Source organism: Macrotis lagotis, chromosome X (genome assembly GCF_037893015.1).
Source record: "Macrotis lagotis isolate mMagLag1 chromosome X, bilby.v1.9.chrom.fasta, whole genome shotgun sequence".
Lineage (NCBI taxonomy): Eukaryota > Metazoa > Chordata > Mammalia > Peramelemorphia > Peramelidae > Macrotis > Macrotis lagotis.
The window spans coordinates 420,744,974-420,763,252 of NC_133666.1; the positions used below are offsets into that span (position 1 = coordinate 420,744,974).

The window sequence follows — 18,279 nt, forward strand, 5'->3', positions numbered from 1 at the left end:
AGTAAGTTCTCACCCTTCAATTGGAAACCAGAGGAAAACATCAAGGGAATTAGGATACCTGACACAATACAAAAAGTCACTTCTTTGTCTACTACCAAGGTATGATCTTGGGAATGTAGATTTCAACATACTCTCCATAGTGAAAACAGAAAATAGTAGAATTCTATGCCATAAAAGCAATGAATGAGTTTAGTGTCTATCAATCAATAATCACCTAATATTTATTAGGCACATACTATATGACAGAACATTGTACTGTGTATGTGGGGAAAAAAGGTAGAAGTAGTCCGTGCTCTCAAGGAGCATGAAATATGTTCTAACATGAAAATAACTATTGAGAAATAAAAATGTTTAAAAAAGAACACAAAACATTTCAATCAATACTTTGGGAAAATGTATGCAATTGAAATATGTAGTTTTGAAACATGTAAATTCAAATGTACTTTACTACTGTAAGATTGTTACTTGTGACCAGATTTGAACTTAGTAAAATAAGTCTTCCTGACTTCAGGTCTGGTACTCCATCCAATATAGTGGCTCCAAACTCCTCTTGGCCTATATAGCCACCTCTGCCTTGCCTTGAAAATACTGGAGTGGTTTGCCATTTCCTTCTCCAGTGAATTAGGTAACCAGGTTAAATGACTTGTCCAGGATCACACAACTAGTGACTATCTGAGGCCAGATTGAACTCAGGTCTTTCTCACTAATACTTTTTTTATTTTAGTATTTTTTAATATCTATTAAAAATCTAAAATTTGAAAAAAAAATATGGACGTGAAAGAGGTTCTGCTACTCTGACTGTCAGCTATTCCCAAAGTCTTTCCTTCTTTCCTGGGCCTTCTCCCTCAAAAGAGCCTATATTCTTTCTCAAAGTCAAAAGACACAAATGTAGAGAACTCTTCTCTCCCAAATTTTCATACTGCTCATGATACACCTTCCACCATTTGGCATGGTCTGCAAATATCTAAGCTTGAACTCTGGATCACATGATGATTCTTCAAATGATCTTATATCAACTTCTCTATCCATGTGTTAGAATCTTCAATGAAATGTTAGCTTCTTGGGGGCAAGAGCTGTTTGCTATTTTGTCTCAGCACCCCTACAGAATATATTGCTTGCATTTTAGCCAAAATCACGCTATTTTAATTTTGGAGAATATTTGAAGTGTATATATATATATATATATATATATATATATATATATATATATATTCATTCTATGGCAGAAATAGACAATCATCTGGAAGATGTATCATTGTTCTCATGAGTTATGTTAACAGGATAGTGAACCCTGCTTTAGTAACCTCCTACCTGACCATTGGTACTATGATCTAGCTAAAAAGGAGAATAAATATTTGTTTAATAAAGAATAATAATTTATCACAGTCAATGTAATATGACATATTTAGTTTATAATTTTCTCCACTTCTAAAACTCTGTTTAACCTATTTGTTTCAAGTTGCTACTTGTAGTTACCTTGAAGGATAATTCACAAGAAATATCATTAGATATGAAACCAAAATTATATACATTCAACTCAGCATTACAGGACTAATGAAAGGACATTTTCAAGGAAAAATTTCTGAGGCCTCTTTCAATATTAATATTCATTTTCTTAATGGCTAAAATAATGGTATACTGGGGATTTTTATAGAAAGCTTGTTAAATGGAAGACCAGATAGATTAATAATATAATATTTTATACAGAAAAGTAAAATAATACCATATGGATCACTGGAGATTACATAATTTCTTGGATGTCCATAAAATAAAGCACTTTAACTGATTAACAAAATAGCTAAAGTATCTGGCTAGGTTATGTATGTGATTGTGGAGCTAAACCAGAAATTATGCTACAGTATAGTAAAATACAAAGAGATATTGTGATTCTGTGGAGAAAATTAATGCTGAAAATGAATAAGAACCACTTTACTTAATAAAAAATGTTATGATAAGAATAGTTTTATCATAGTACTGTACTTTTAATCATATTGCTTTATTTTAGTGCCATATCAGATCTTCAACAACTTATAAGCAGAGGAAGTCTCAAAAGACTGCTGCTGGGAAGTTGATGTCTGTGTGGATGTCTGTCTATATGTTTGCATTCTTGATACTTGCATATATTTGCATAGTTTATATTTGAATTCAGTGAATGTGTGGTACAATGATACTTTGCATTTATAGTCAACTTATTATGTGATTGTACTTGCTGTTCAGTTGTTTAATTGCATCTGATGCTTTGGTATGCCGTATAGGATTTTCTTGGCAAAAATACTGGAGTGGTTTGCCATTTCCTTCTCCAGTGGATTAGGCAACCAGGTTAAATGACTTGTCCAGGATCACATAACTAGTGAGTATCTGAGGTCAGATTGAACTCAGGTCTTTCTCACTAATGCTCTATCCCCTGAGCCATCTAACTGGTTCCATGAATTGTAGACTTTATGCAATAGTTGTGATAAACTTTTAATATTCTGTCCTGCTGGCTTCTTCTGATGTACCACCATACCTTTGTGCCTCTTCACCCTTTTGATAGTCATTGTATAGTTAGCAGGTGCAAACTGACTTTAATATATTAGTCTGTTAAAGCATAAATGAAAGAAACTTCTGTCTTTAAAAATCAGAAAGTATCCCAGTGTTATATTAACATCTTAATAGTTTGACACTATTTGAAATTATCTATTCTTCTGAACTCTTTCATTATGAGATGATATTAGGTGATCTCTGTGGAAAAGGAGGAAGTTGCAGGGAAAGTCATGCTGGACCTGGAGTTATAAAGATTTAAATTCAACTCTCTTCCCTGACATCAGCTGCATGAGCATGAGCAAGTCATCCCTTCATCTCCCCACATCTTAGTTTCATATGATTTAAAATGAGGATGAAAATATCTTTAATACAAACCTTTACAGTTGTAATGAACATCAAATGAGATAAGAACATCTAGACAGACAAATCAGCCAGGTAACCCTGGCTAACCCCTCAAAGGTTGTTTTCTCATTTGTAAAGTTGTGATAATAATATTTATAAAGCACAATTTGTGAGGTTGTGAAGGACAATGAAATAATATATGTAAAGTGCTTTTTGAGCTATAATGTGTTATAGAAATTTTGGCTATTATTATTATATTGTACTATCTATTATGTCAGAATTCATTTTAAACACATATTAACAAGGTCTCTTGAAGTCAATGAAGTGTTATTGAGCCTGATTATTCCCATTCTCTTTGTGCCTATTAATGCACTCGATTGAGGAAGGGAGGATTGGATAAATTCTCCACAGGAGGCTAGCTCTTCAAGCCCCAACACATTAGAATTACCAAGTCTTTATGAAATAGTCCTCCTTCACTTTTAAATAATCACAACACACTGCTAAATGGGAAAAGATGATATTGGAACTAGTCAAGATGCTGCTACCCTACAGTGTTCTTGCAAATGTTTTTCCATATCCCAGAGTTTCCTAAAATTTGTGCAGAACCAAACTGAATGCTGGAGAAAATTTACAAAGAATAAAGGTAGTCAAATATCTTAAGATCTGTCAGGGAACCTAGGCAAAGACTGAGAACAATTTTTCCATTTTGCAGTTAAACCAGAAATCTAAATAAGCGATTTTCCTTGAGTAATAGAGTGAGGTGAAACATAAAGAGAGGACTAGAATTCAGGGCTTGGAAGGTCAAGTTCTCTTTTCATAGTTCTCATTGCTTGTTACACTTTCCATTCAATACTGTCTTATATAGCTAGAAATGATAGAAGGAAAAATGTCACCAGTTGCAAGATAGTATGAACCAACATATTAAAATGATCTAATGGCAGTATAACAATAACTGCCATTTCTGTTTGACTTTTTTTTTTAGGTTTTTGCAAGGCAAATGTGATTAAGTGGTTTGCCTAAGGCCAGCTAGGTAATTATTAAGTGTCTGAGGCCGATTTGAACTCAGGTACTCCTGACTCCAAGGCCAGTGCTCTATCCACTGTGCCACCTAGCCACCCCTCAGTTTGACTTTTAAAGACTCTTAAGAACTTGAGCCTTGACTAGCGTTCCAGTCTTTTTATATCTCCCTCCGTATCATGCATTCTGTGATCCAGTAATACCAGTTTCCTTGCTGCTCTTCTCCATCTCTCAAGACTGCACATTGTCGCTATCTCCCCTACTTGGAATGGTGTCCCTACTCAGCTCTACTTCCAGGCTTCCTTTAAGTTCTCAACAAAAGTCCCATCTTTTTTTTTTAATTAAAGATTTTATTTATTTTGAGTTTTACAATTTTTCCCCCAATTTTACTTCCCTCCCCCACTCCCCACAGAAAGCAATCTGTCAGTCTTTACATTGTTTCCATGTTGTACATTGATGCAAATTGAGTGTGATGAGAGAGAAATCATATCCTTAAGGAAGAAACATAAAGTATAAGAGATAACAAGATCAGACAATAAGATATCAGGTTCTTTTTCTAAATTAAAGGGAATAGTCTTTGAACTTTGTTCAAACTCCACAGCTCTTTATCTGTATACAGATGGTATTCTCCATTGCAGACAGCCCAAATTATCCCTGATTGTTGCACTGTTGGAATGAGCAAGTCCATCAAGGTTGATCATCACCACCATGTTGCTGTTAGGTGTATGTACAGTGTTTTTCTGGTTCTGCTCATCTCACTCAGCATCAGTTCATGCAAATCCCTCCAGGTTTCCCTCAATTACTGTCCCTCCTGGTTTCTAATAGAATAACAGTGTTCAATAAAAGTCCCATCTTTTAAAAGAATGCATTCCCTTCTTAATCTTGCTTAATTTTATTCCTTCTTTTTGAGATTATCTCTTAACTTATCCTGTGCATATCTATTTTGTATATAGTTCTTTTTTTGTCTCCTTCATTAGATTACGAGAGCAAAAACTGGTATTATTTTTTTTCTTTTATTCCCAGAGTTTATATAGCACAATCCCTTGTCCATGTTATTACTGTTGCTGTTCAGTCATTTCAGTCATTTCTGAATATTTTTGACCTTATTTGAGATTTTCCTGGCAAAGATACTGGAGTGATTTGTCAATTCCTTCTCTAGCTCATTTTTCAGATGAGGGAATTAAACAGAGTTAAGTGACTTGTCCAGGGTCACACAGCCAGTAAGTATTGGTCTTCCTAACAGCAGGCCCAGAGCTCTTTCCACTGTGCTAGTTAGATGCCTACAGCAAGCTATATTAAGCACACAGTAGGTACTTAATTAATGTTTATTAACTTGTGTACACTGACATTCACATTGACAAGTCTCCAGCTGTTCCATATACTCATGAAGGGTGGGGGTAAGGATGTATCATGAAAAGAACAATGTCCAATGCTTGCTACTTAAGTGATCTTCAGCAAGTCATTTAATATCCATGGATCTCAATTTTCTCAACTGAAATGTGATAAAGTTGGACTAAATGGTTTTAGAGGCCCACTCCAAACTCTGTCTCTAAAATACTATGAATTTATTTGCAAAAGGTTCAGGATACAATATCATGCTCTAGTGACTGTACAGAGGTAGTTCCTAGGAGGGATGTTAAAAAAAATGGTTGCCTAAGGGGTGGTCTGTACTGGAGAAAAAAGTTAGAAAACCTTCTTGAGATTGAAGTACTTTAAGGAATGACTAGCAATTTTTTTTAAAAAGCACACTAAAACAGTATATTATTAAACCTTCTAATGCCTCTATTTCCTCATTTGTAAAATAAGAAGGTTGGAGCAGATATCTCCAGTCTTTCTTCTAGTTTTATGATATACTGCTGCTATTCCTCAGGTGATGATGTATCTGAGAGCTAGGTGTGTATGTGTGTTTTAATGGCTTATATTTATGCAGAATGTAATAGTTCATAAAGCAATTTCAGAAACATAATTTCATTCCATCTTCATGACAACCCTCTGAGATAGGTAGTAGGCAAAATAGCCCTCCTTTGCAAATAAGAAATCTTAGGCCTAGAAAGGTGGTCACATAACTAATAAGTGGCAAACCCTGGACTTAAAGTCCAGAGACCTTTCCTTGATAATAGTGTTAACTCTTATATCACTACATAGTAAGGCAAGAAATTTGACTCTTGGCTTAACTGCCCAGATTCCTCTATATACTTTATATTATATAATATAATATATAAGTGGAACAGTGTTTAGAATCCTGAACTTGAAACCAGGAAGACCTGAGTAAAAACAGCCTAAGAAACTATTTCACCTTGAGCAATACACCTTGAGCTTAACACCTTTCTGCCTCTGTTTCTTCTGATATAAAAATGAGGAGAATAATAGCAACTTTTGAGGATCATATGAGATGTGTGTAATGTGCTTTGTAAATCCAATGCACTATGAAAATGATGACTATTCAAGCTAATCATACCTGACATTTATATAGCACTTTGAGATTTGCAAAATGCTTTAAAGACACTCTTAAATTTTTTGATCCTTACAACAATTTGATGAGAAAAATACTGTACAGGTATTATTTTCTCCATTTCTGCATTTGAGTTGAAAAAAAGTTATTGGTCTTGCCCACACAATCATACAGATTAGAGCTTGAAGTAGAATTTGACAAAAAAGTCTTTCCTTCTAACTTCCAAGTTCAAAAAACTGTATAGGCACAATGCTACCCTGCCTCTCAGTTTGGCTAACAGTCTAACCAAGACTGTGTTGGGCAAACAACTGCAGTTGATTGCTATAATCTAGCCTTGAAAGTAACTGCATTGCTGGTATCATGTATGTAGTGTAAAGAGAAATTCATATGATTTTCTTTTGTGTATTCAGAAAAAACCCATTAATTCAGAGCTAACATAGAGTATCCAGGCGTATATATTCTATATTCAATTTGAGATGACTAAGACATGCATGTTGACTGATGTAATTTTTCTTTTGAAAGCATATGGAAATTTGAGGGTGTGTTCTCTTTGGTCTTAATCTACCAGTAAAGAATATATTTAGGCATTCATTCATGCTATGGCTATGGAAAACAATTACAGGTTAATTTTAATGTGCCAATAAGACCAAGTAAGTAGTTAAAACCCCCTGGAACATTGCTGTGATAGTTTCTGCCTACAGTTTTATGCCAAAGGACAACAGATATTTCCATGCCAGGGCATATTCATGGGGTGTAAAACAAAGAAAACCAATCATCTCTCTCCAGGCTACATAAGTAAAGCTATGGATAGAATTCCATCTGAGGTAATGCACCATGCTATGAAAAAGACATTGACAAATGGGAAAGGGGCTGGCAAAGGACAAAAAGGGATGAAATGTTTGGTCAAATGATAGAAAGGAAATGGCTAGAACCACTATAAATATTAAAATTTTAAAAAGATAAAGAAAAATAAAGATCTATAATTTTGTGGAATTACCATTTCTTGAAGGAAAGGGGACAATTAGTCAAAACAACATAAACTAAGATTAGAGGAATAGTTAAAATTGTTACAAAAATGTAAATGAGACAACACAGAAAATCATAGAAAATTATAGGTTCAGAGATATTGGAATTAGGCAAAAATAAAATATCTACCATTACAATGTTAGAAGAATTTTGAAAACGCAATATTTTTTATTAGAGGAAAATGGGTTGAATGACCTTTGATATTTCTTACAACTGAAATAGCGTACAAACCAAGTTGGATAAATCCATAGCTGAAGAGAATGATTTCTAGGCATTTTTTTCTGATAATCAATCAGTTAAATTGTTCCAAAACTTTCACTTATAAAATCTGTAAAAACTTATCTAATCTGAAAGAGAAAATAATAATAGAAGAGAAAATGGTGTGTTTTGTTGTTATATATAAAAAGTAGTATTTTTTAAACTAATCTAGGTTTTGAAAAGACAACAAAAATACTACTGTTTCTATTAACTTTAAATGTTTGTCATTTCAAATGTCTCTATAACCAAGATAATTTCATGACAATATAATTATTCCATAGTGCTCTATACTATTATGACTGGTTAAAAATATGTTGAACTGAACAGTAATAATTACTCTATACCTTAATTTCAAATTTCTTATTTTTTTCTTTTAAGTCTTAGTTATATGTTATGTTCTTGCACTGTTTACAAGTAAATCTGTTTTTTTTCTTTTTGCAGATTATATCCCATTTTATTTAAATTCACTCAGCCAACTTAAAAGCATGTTCTTTTTTATATTTTTCTTACTTGAGCCTCTCCAATGCCCTTATTTTTCAGTTTTATTTCTTTGCACATCTTTTCTTTAATCTGTTATCTTTATGGTATTGAGATTCTCAGAATTGAACAAAATGTTCTAGATTGTCTCAATATATTTTTGCAGAAAGGCACTCTTACGTTTTCTCCCTATATGACAGATGTTGAAAACTTCTCAGGGTGCCAAGGAATTGTACTAGCAATGAAAGAATCAACACCCAAGTAAAGTAATTAGTCTCAGATGTTTCATGCCCCATCTGTATAAGATTTAGGAACTGTGGTAAATGAGGTGAAAGCTGATAAGGTGTGGAAATTACTGAATATGGGTTAGGAGTGTCAGAAAATAGGAGTATACTTCACAAATTGTTCTTTTAATATAAAGATTCAGAAACATTTAACTGAAATGAGACAAAGTGAAGCCAGACACTCAACTTGAACTCTTTCCCCTTATTGTTCAGCTAGGTTTCAAATTAAAATCTTGAATTGTATAGCTATATGCTTCAGGGGTAGTTGATAAATAGAAGTTATAAATATATTGTATATATATTTATATATAGAATTTTCTAAATATGAATTCCATATGAAATAATAAATCAATACTGAATTATATTTAATATAAATTTTCCCTATCCTGATTTGGCAGTTTAGTCAATAGAATTTGTAATGGAAGTTTTGATTTTTAATTTAATTTTAATTTTTAATTAATTTATTTTCCAGTTACATGAAAAGTTACATTCATTCATTGGCAAGCTTATGAGTTCCACATTTTTCTACCCTCCTCCCAATGGCAGCAAACAATTTGATATAGGTTGTATACAATCATTTTTAGCACATTTCCATAAAAGTCGTGTTGTGAAAGAAGGATTAGAAATAAGGGGGAAGGAGGGAATCCCTAAGAAGAAAGAAAAATATAAAAAGTTTCAAAAATGTTTTGATTGGTTTTCCATCATATCTAATATAGGCACAAGAATAGTGTCTAAGGTTTTCTTCTCATCAATCAAGATGTAGTTACTGAACACTTATTATAGGTGCAAACCTGCGTGCTAAGCATAGTCAATAGAGTGCTGGACCTGGGATTCTCAAGGTTTCGAATACTTGCAAGTCATTTAACTTGCTCCATTTCCCCATCTGCAAAATGAGGATAATGGCACCTTACATCCAGGATGGTTGTGAGCATCAAGTGAGTGAATATTTGTGAAGAATTTTTCAAACCTTAAATGCTTTATACTTTTAATGATGGCAATAATAATAGCTGACATTTACACAGCACTTTCTGTGTTCTAAGCACTGTGACAAGTGCTTTACAAATATTAACTTATTTGATACTCTCCACAACTCTGTGAGATGGGTGATCTTATTACCCCCATTTTTCTGTTGAATAATCTAAGGCAGGTAGAGATGAAGTGACTTGCCCAGGGTCACAGAGCTAAGTGTCTTGAGTCCAGATTGTAACTCAGAATTTCCTAACTACAGCCTCAGTATAACCTCTTCATCACCATCTGCCTCTTAATGATGATGATGATGCATGTACATACACAAATATATATATATAAATTTATTCAAAGTAAAAACAAACTAAATTTGGCTGAGGATGGGCACTCACTAACAATTGAGGAATCAGGAAAAACTTCATTAAAAGGCTGGTACTTGAGCTAAGTTATAAAGAAAATGACACCCCAAGAGGCAAAAGGAGAGTGAAGAGTATAGCCAGTACAAAAACATAAAAATAAGAAACTGTGTGAGAGGCATAGCCAAAAATAATACAATTTGTCTAATCTAGAACATAGAGTGAGAGAAAGGTAGCAATGTCTAACAAGATAGGTTGAGACCAGGTTGCAAAGGATTTTCAGAGTTGAACGAAGAAGCTTATATTTGATTCCACAGGCAATAAAAAATCATTGAACTTTCCTGAGTTGGGGATTTACATTTTTAGAACAATATATCAGCAACCATGTGTACATTGCATGGGATAAGGAGAGGTTTGAAATAGAGATACCAATTATGAGACTACTGTGGTCATATAGGAGAAAGGGAGTAAGGGCATGAATATTAGAAAGGACAAGGAAGAGTAAAGAATCATGGGTAATACCAAAGTTGTGAAACAGGATAACCTAGAAGAATGATGGTGGCCTCGAGAGAATTAAAGAAGTTCAGAAGCATTATTCATCGGTTGATACATGGTGAAGAGTAGTTTTTAATATGATACCAAGCCAAAGTTACATTTGTCAGCATTTTCAACTTCTGTTTCATTAGAACCAACTTTTTTTCATTTATGTAGTTACTGTTCTTTATGTCTTCCACTTACTTGGGATGAAATTTTTCTCCTCTCCTTTACACATTTGAATCATTGAAAATCAGATAAATCACACTTTAGAACAGAATGATAAAGATAAAAGAAATATATGGTTTAGCAATGAAATAATGAGACTGCTTTACAGATCATATCAGAACATTGCCCTTCAAAGTAGTTTCCATGGAAGGTGAAGCATTTATTCCAATAATGATACCAGTGTTCAAAATATTCTTGCAAATTCTTTTTTTGGCATTGTTTTCAAATATAGTTTATGAGCGGTGCTAGAAAAACTGTTTTGATCATTTACCTGATTCTCCAGATGCAGTTTTAAATGATTCTTGACTTCTTTGCAAAGATCAAATCAATCCTCAGAGAATGAAAATTAGTCACTGCTCTCATATGGGAAAGTTTAGAGTCAAGGCCAAAGTTAGTTCTCAATTTTGTAGCTACTTTAGTAGCAACATCTTTTCCCTGTGGAATAGAAAGTTTATCAAACAGGTTTATGTTCAGCCCTTACTTCTTCATGCAGTTCAGAATGGTAGAATAGTATTGGGTCCTCAATTTTAAATGAGCAGGAGACCAGCTGAGAGGATTACTCTTTTCTAGTTCAGCTACATAGGCTCACTGGTTCTAACATGCAGTCATACAAAGAACCAGTGTGGTACTGCCACTTTCTTCTGTTTGGACATTGATACACTCTTCTATGTCTATTCTCTCTTCCTTCAGTCAGAACTGCTTTTAATGACCTGCTGTGCTTGGCATTACCATTTCATTCAACCAGTGCGCGGCATGGAGGCTAACGGAGTCAAGACTATCTAGTATCAACACATTGCAGCCTTGAAGCTAGAAGCTAAATAAATATACATCCTTTCAATGATACCCCATCACACCCCACCCCCTAGCTGATGTAATAGCAAATCATAATGTTAGTTTAGTAATAAATTATCTGATCCTTTTTATGATATATATATATATACATACATACAAGATTTTTATGTGCTCTGATAACATGTGACTTTCGCTGTCACTGTTTTTTAGTAAGACTTATTTATTTGAAAACATTGATGCTGTTAGAAAGATGCAAATAGTGGAACTATACCTATTTTCAAAGGTTGATAGAATAATCCAGGACTTTTGAAAAGTACATTGCAAACTATAAGATATTTATAAATGCTTTTTATCATTATATTATTATTACTATTACTATTATTATTACTAAAAACTATATTTTGAATTTGACTATTATGTCTTAAAGTCCTTGGAGAGGAATTATGCTAATCATCTAGATGGAAGAGTGGATAAAAGTACTGAACCTAAATTCAGAAAGACCTGATTTCAAGTCCAGCTTTATATACTTACTAGTTATTGTGACCCTGGACTGCTTAACCTGCTGTCCCAATTCCCTCAATTGTAAAATGAGAATAATAATTTCATCTACCTCCCAGAGTGTTGTGAGGATCAAAAAAAAATAATAGTAAAGCATTCAACACAATATCTCTTACATAATGGATGCTTCCTTCCTTCATTCCTTTTCCAGTTAAGAATATGCAAGTTAAGGTAGACCAAGGGACAGAGCACTGCATTATAGTGAAGAAACCTGGGTTCCCTGACCTAACCAGTTGTGTTATCTTAGGCAAGCTGCTTCATCTCTCAGTGGGTCCATTCCTTCCTATTTAATAGTAATATCTGAAATGAGTGGCTAAAACTATAAGGGCCCTTCTAGTCCCAAAATTTTATGGTTTTTATCTCTGCTAACAACTGCTTAAAATTATGTAATACCAACACATTCAGAGAGTGCTTCCCAGCGTGTGACCTGCCAAACCTTTCAGGATACGGATTCCAAACTAAATGTGAATGGCTGCCACTGTCTTCATGGAAGCACAAACATTTCCCCTGCTTTCAGGACTGTTGAGAGGTCAGGAGTCAGCAAAATTTTGCCATTTTTCCTTCTGTCTATACACCCAAGCAATCATATAACCTTCTACTTGTGTTTGTTCTTACACATTTTTGAGTGGTCCTAAGCACCTTTGTAATAAATAAAGTTTATATAGTAGCAGGGTTCATTCTTAGTTTCACTCATATAGTTCTGATGCTATAATTTCTATCCAGGCAATTAGTTTGCTTCATAATAAATAATAGTATGATTATTATCTTTAGGGAAGTCTAAATTCAAACTTTGAATGCCTAGTAATTTTGCATGTATTGTTTTCTTATAGATCCTTTGCCTCTCTCCAGCAGCTAGGTCTGTGTATCAGTCATCTACCAATCCAGCAAATAAACAAACCAGCACACTTTTATTAAGCATCTACTGCTAGCTAATACAGAGCTAAGTACTAAAGATACAAAATGAGGCAAAAACCCTCAAGGCATTAACATTCTGATAGTGCTCACAATCTATCAATCTCAATAGAATGGGACAGGATCTGTTTCTTTTTCTAACATAGTATTTTTCAGTGAATAGGTGTCTAAGAAGTGTTTTCCTGCATGGAATGGAATTATAGGTGGTTTTATGCAAACTCCTTCAAAGCTCAAGAAGACCAAGTTCAAATTTTATCTTAGGACACTAACTAGATGAGTAATCCTGAGCAAGCAATGAAAACTTTTAGAGTAAGTTTCCATCTATAAAATGGGGATAATAATAATAACCCCGACTTCACATGGATATTTTGAGGACAAAATAAGTTAATATAAGTTGTGTTTCATGAACTTTAAAGAGCTATATAAATATTAGCTATGATCTTTGCTATTAATATAATCTTGTGGCAACATTCCAGAAACTCTCCCCTGTCCTCAAGTCAGAAACAAACCCTTTCTCCTTTCAGCTAACATTTATTAAATGTATAATATATATATATTTGGCACTCTTAGGGAGATAATGTGAAAAATACTATGAAAAAGAAAACATGGTCCCTGACATCAAGGATTGATTTGAAAGAGAGAATACATATACCCACAAAATTTTAATACAGATTAGAATATAAGTATATTATATTGCTTCCAGCTGACAAACTATGGTACTTGGCCAAATCCAAACCATTATAAATATGTTACATAGGTAATCATTCATTTACTATTATTTTATTCATTAAAGAAAGAAAAATAAAAGTCATAGGAAATATACCCCCCCAAAATACTTTCCTTTTAGTCAGAACAAATCAGAGTCACTTCAATTTCCTCAAGAAACTACTAAAAAAAAGAAATATTTTAATTCCATAAGCATCTTGGCAAGGAAAATGCCCACTAAAGAGTTTTCTGTTTATTTTCTGCCACATCATCAATGGTGAAGCAGGTTGACCTTGTATGACCACAGTCAATTTTTAATCCTGATATTTTGACATCTCCAGGTTTCTCCTACATATTAAAGTTTTAACCAATTAGTCATATTTTAACCTAGACTTAAATCCTAGTTTTGCCAACTGTGTCACCAGGGGTAAGAAAATAACTCTTTTGAGCCTTAATTTTCCATTTTAGAAATGAGAGAGTTGGATTGGATTATTTTTCAGGTCTTCTTGAGCGCTAATTCCATAATCTTATTATAGTCTCACGGTCTTTCAAAAAAGGTATTTCAGAAGAGTTGCAATTTCTTTAAGTAAATAATAGAATTCACCTCTCAATTTTTGGTTGTTTAAATATAAATTCAATTTAATTCAATGGGTTTTTATTAATATCCTAATACATGCAATGATAGTCAATCAGTCCTATTGCTTAATTGGTTTAATTTTATGATACTTCATAATAAGTTCTAAAATTATGCTCCAAAGATTATGTACTTATTTACATTTATTTTCCTCCATAATTGAATAACTAGTGAACTCATCATGCTCCAAAATATATATTTCAGTATGTAATAATGCTTGCACCATATATTTTTCATATGAAAATGTCATTTCTCAGTTTGGTTTTGCTTACATAATAATACTTTATAATAAAAGTGATCTTATCAAGGACATTAATGAACATTTAAAATTATGTATAAGTATGAACATTGTACAATTTGAAGACTTGCTCAATGACATGAGTTTAGAAACTAAGATATCTGCAGTGTGTATACAATCATATGGAAGTCATGTACCACTTCTCTTTGATTTTTATCTGTTACAATCACAAGAATTACCAACACTTAAAATATTTCTTTTGGGTCTACACATTAAAAACAATTGCAAACAAGTCATAACAGTTAAACATTATGCAGAATATTCTAAAAGTGTTAAATAAATGTTTACAATCCTATTATATCTACAAAATATATCAGCTAGTTATGATTTGGGAGGGGTGGGGAACTCAACTGCCCATTGGGTTGAATCAAAATATTTCAATTGGAGTAGATAAGAAATACCATGTTTTCTTTTCACCTATCCTGAAATACAATATTTGGTATGTACTTTGACTTTTTGGTACCTTAGACCAGTTGTGTCAAACTCAAATAAAAATGGGATCTCTAAACTATATTTAAGGATCCCTGAAGATCACAACATCTCTTAGAAAACCACAAATTAATATTATCTATGTTTCAATGTATTTTTCTGAAGTATTTCATAATTACATTTTAATTTGGTAGAGATAATATTCAGGAGTTTGTGGGCTGCATGCTGGTGATGTATTTGACACTTTGTATTAAATGATTTATACATCAATGGAATGATCTCTGTTTAAATGAATATTTGTTGATCCTTTCTAAAGGTGCCATTTCTGAATGGTACTGCCAACATTTCTTTTATGATTAATTGTGTTTCTGTTTAGAGTCATATATGATCTATAAATTATGAATTTTAAGAATCAAGGATATCTTGAGCTTTGTATATTAGAATAATATCCAATCACTTAGGAACAAAGTATAAAATACTATGATTCTAAAATATTCTTTCTATCAGAATGGTGTGTGTGTGTGTGTGTGTGTGTGTGTTTGTGTGTATCAGTAATACAGTAATACATACATTTAAAAAAGAAAGCTGTTTCTTTGCATCATTTTTGGTAATAGAAAAGATGTGTACTTTCATATTGCATTTAATACAAACTTCATTTATAAATGTATGTATATTCAAGTCAAATTGAGATTGGCTAACAGAAGAAAGATAGAGAGGATTGTAGCCTATTTGTGCAGTATACCTAAAATCTGGATAGAATATTAGTACCCTTATCCTTTTGATGCTACTGCTTCATGAACAATTTGAAATCTTTTTTCCTTGGATACATCTTGAATTGAACCTGCTAATCAATTTCTTCTAAATATATTCTCTCCAAATGGTTCAGTCATCTAACAACTCTCCCTATACAAAGTACATTACTTTAAAATTGTTAATTTATCCATTATCACAGAAAGGAACGGAATGTTCTTTAATCAGTTTTTAACTTCCATGTTGTCAGATACTCTAAGTACTAAGGGATACAAAATAGAAAGTAAAGCAGTCTCTGCTCTCAAGGAGCTTACATTAACCTTGATAGTGTAGCATTTAATGTTTCTCAATGTCACATCACCTCATACAAATCTTAGTATTTTGCTATAAAGTTTTTCATCTTAGTCTTTATGGACCATTAATATGCCATTTATTTGGCATATTAATTTGATCAATCATTCCTTAATCATTTGGCACATTTTGTTGTCCAGATTGTGATAAACAGAACCTGTTTATTCAAATTACAGTTGGGAAATTTTGGAAAGATCGATATAACACCTATGGTGGTATATTCTAACATTTATGTATTAACCAGTTGCATTCCTCCCCACAATTATTTACCACTTACTCTACACACACACACACACACACACACACACACAAACACACACACATATGTATATGTACACATATATTTTACTAAGTATTTTTTTCATCTAAATTTCACTTGAGATTTCTGCTGAGACCAGTTTTAATTTGTTTTGGAAACTCAGCACTTGTTCATTTCTCAGATCTAAAGTTAGAATCCATTGAGTTGTGCTTCAGTACATTTTCCATTTTCATCTCCTCTTGTCAGAAAGTGTGCCATTCATTTAATCCTTCATTACGACCAAACAGCAATATGTAGACAGGGTGAACAAAATGAGCCATTTTGTTTTAAAACAGATTGCAGATGAAAGGAAACCATTCATTTCGTGCTTACTTGCTGTAATTACTAGACCACTAATTACTCCCAATCACTGACATCCAGGGTCAATGAGGATGACAACAGGAACATCAAAGGCAAGATGGGCTCAGCGAATGACAGGTTTCCCATATTCCAGGCTGCAGTATATTTTTATGGTTACTGTTTTCCAGTCGATGTAGAAAAACATTCAAGATTGCTGAATGTTTACTATTATTTCATTCGCAGTTTGACGGTGAGAACATGTATATGAGTATGACAGAGCCGAGCCAGGACTATGTGCCAGCAAGCCAGGTGGGTTAATTAATCTTCTCTGCCTTGTTTCAAATTGTAATTAAACAAATTCAAAGAGTTGCATTGCAAATGAGTGGCACTATCAGTAACTGCTGCAATCAGGAATAATCATAATTTATAAACAAAGCATTTAAGCCTTGTTTCCAGTTAATGAGATAGAGCTGATAAAACACCGGAGTTGGCGTTTGTTGAAAGATGCTACCTTGTTTCCTCTCCAGAATGCAAGCAGCTGTTTTGCCAGCATGATCTTTCCTAAACAGTTGTTTTACCTTTAGGAAATAAAGTCTTTACAGGTGCAGGTTATTTGTGCTCCTGACTGCAGACAAGTTAATCATTATAAGCTGCACATGTCACAAATAGCTTTAATTATCTGCTGTTAGGCCAGTTTTAGACCAAGTGTGGCATTTGGAGCAGAAATCATATGGCCGGAGACGGTATGCCAAGTGTGAAACCATCAGCAGTACTCAAAATCTACTGTGAGGTTTTCACTTCCAGGCCAAAATACATAATATGATGAGGCCCTTCAAGGGCATGGTTGAATCCATTTTGCTGGAAAGAGTTGGCAAAGCATTTAGTCAGAAGAAACAAGGATGACAAAAGTACAATGGAAACAAAAGAGACATTTATAAGATAGATAGATATATATATGCATATATATATATATATATATATTTGAAATGCTTGGTTACTTTTGTATCAGATACTTTAACTTAGGTCTTTGGTACAGAGAGATGATTTAAAACAAAGTGTACTGATTAAAATTGTTTATATGATGCAAGATAATAATATGGGAAAGATGGGAAAATAGTGAGGAAGAATTGGGTATGTTCATCATGTGGACCTTTTCTTCCTTGTAAAATCATTTAAGTTTTAAGTTTGTCATAACAGTAGGAATATGAATTCATATGTAGTGGTTTTAATACCTACTTTTTTATCTGAATTCTATTTCTAAAACAATTGATCAGAGAGAGGTTGCAAAAATGTTGTATAAATTGTTTCAATACTTTCATTCTTTGATGAACAGTATTTGTAAGTAAACCCTTAGGATTCAACCACAAATAGTATTTTGAGTTTCTATATCTCTAGATTCCATAACCTTTTGATCTGCAGCAGCAATAATTATGAGAATGCCTTTGAAAGCCTTAATTTTGCATTTAAGATTCTCATATGACTGAATTCATCAGCTAAAAATGCTCTAAGATCAATAGGTAGTTGTGAATGGAATTGTTTGATTAAAAAATGAAAAATGTTATTATTAATTTTTTTTCTAACCATCAATCCCCAAACTGTACTGACAAGTTTAGTATTACTATTAGATTAAAGTAACCTCATGTCGTCTCATTTGTGCCTTTAGGGTTTTGAAGTGCAGGGGCTAATTGAATTTGTTTGAAACAGTAGAAACACAAACTCAGTGAATGATTACTGTTATAAAGCAGCTGCTACCTTTCAGAGAATCATTAGGTTGGTCTTGAAGAGTTTT

The 18,279-nt window shown here is 33.2% G+C and overlaps 1 protein-coding gene across 2 annotated transcripts in view; it reads left to right on the forward strand.

Moving 5' to 3' along the window:
- Positions 1–18,279, forward strand: part of TOX (thymocyte selection associated high mobility group box) — a 322,052-nt gene that overhangs the window by 102,514 nt on the left and 201,259 nt on the right. The window contains exon 2 of one of the 2 annotated variants that reach the window (XM_074199972.1): positions 16,734–16,799. The exons of the other annotated variant lie outside the window; for it this stretch is intronic. Within the exon in view, the coding sequence (XP_074056073.1) occupies positions 16,734–16,799 (66 nt within the window). The remainder of the gene's footprint in view (positions 1–16,733; positions 16,800–18,279) is intronic. 2 annotated transcript variants of the gene reach the window in all.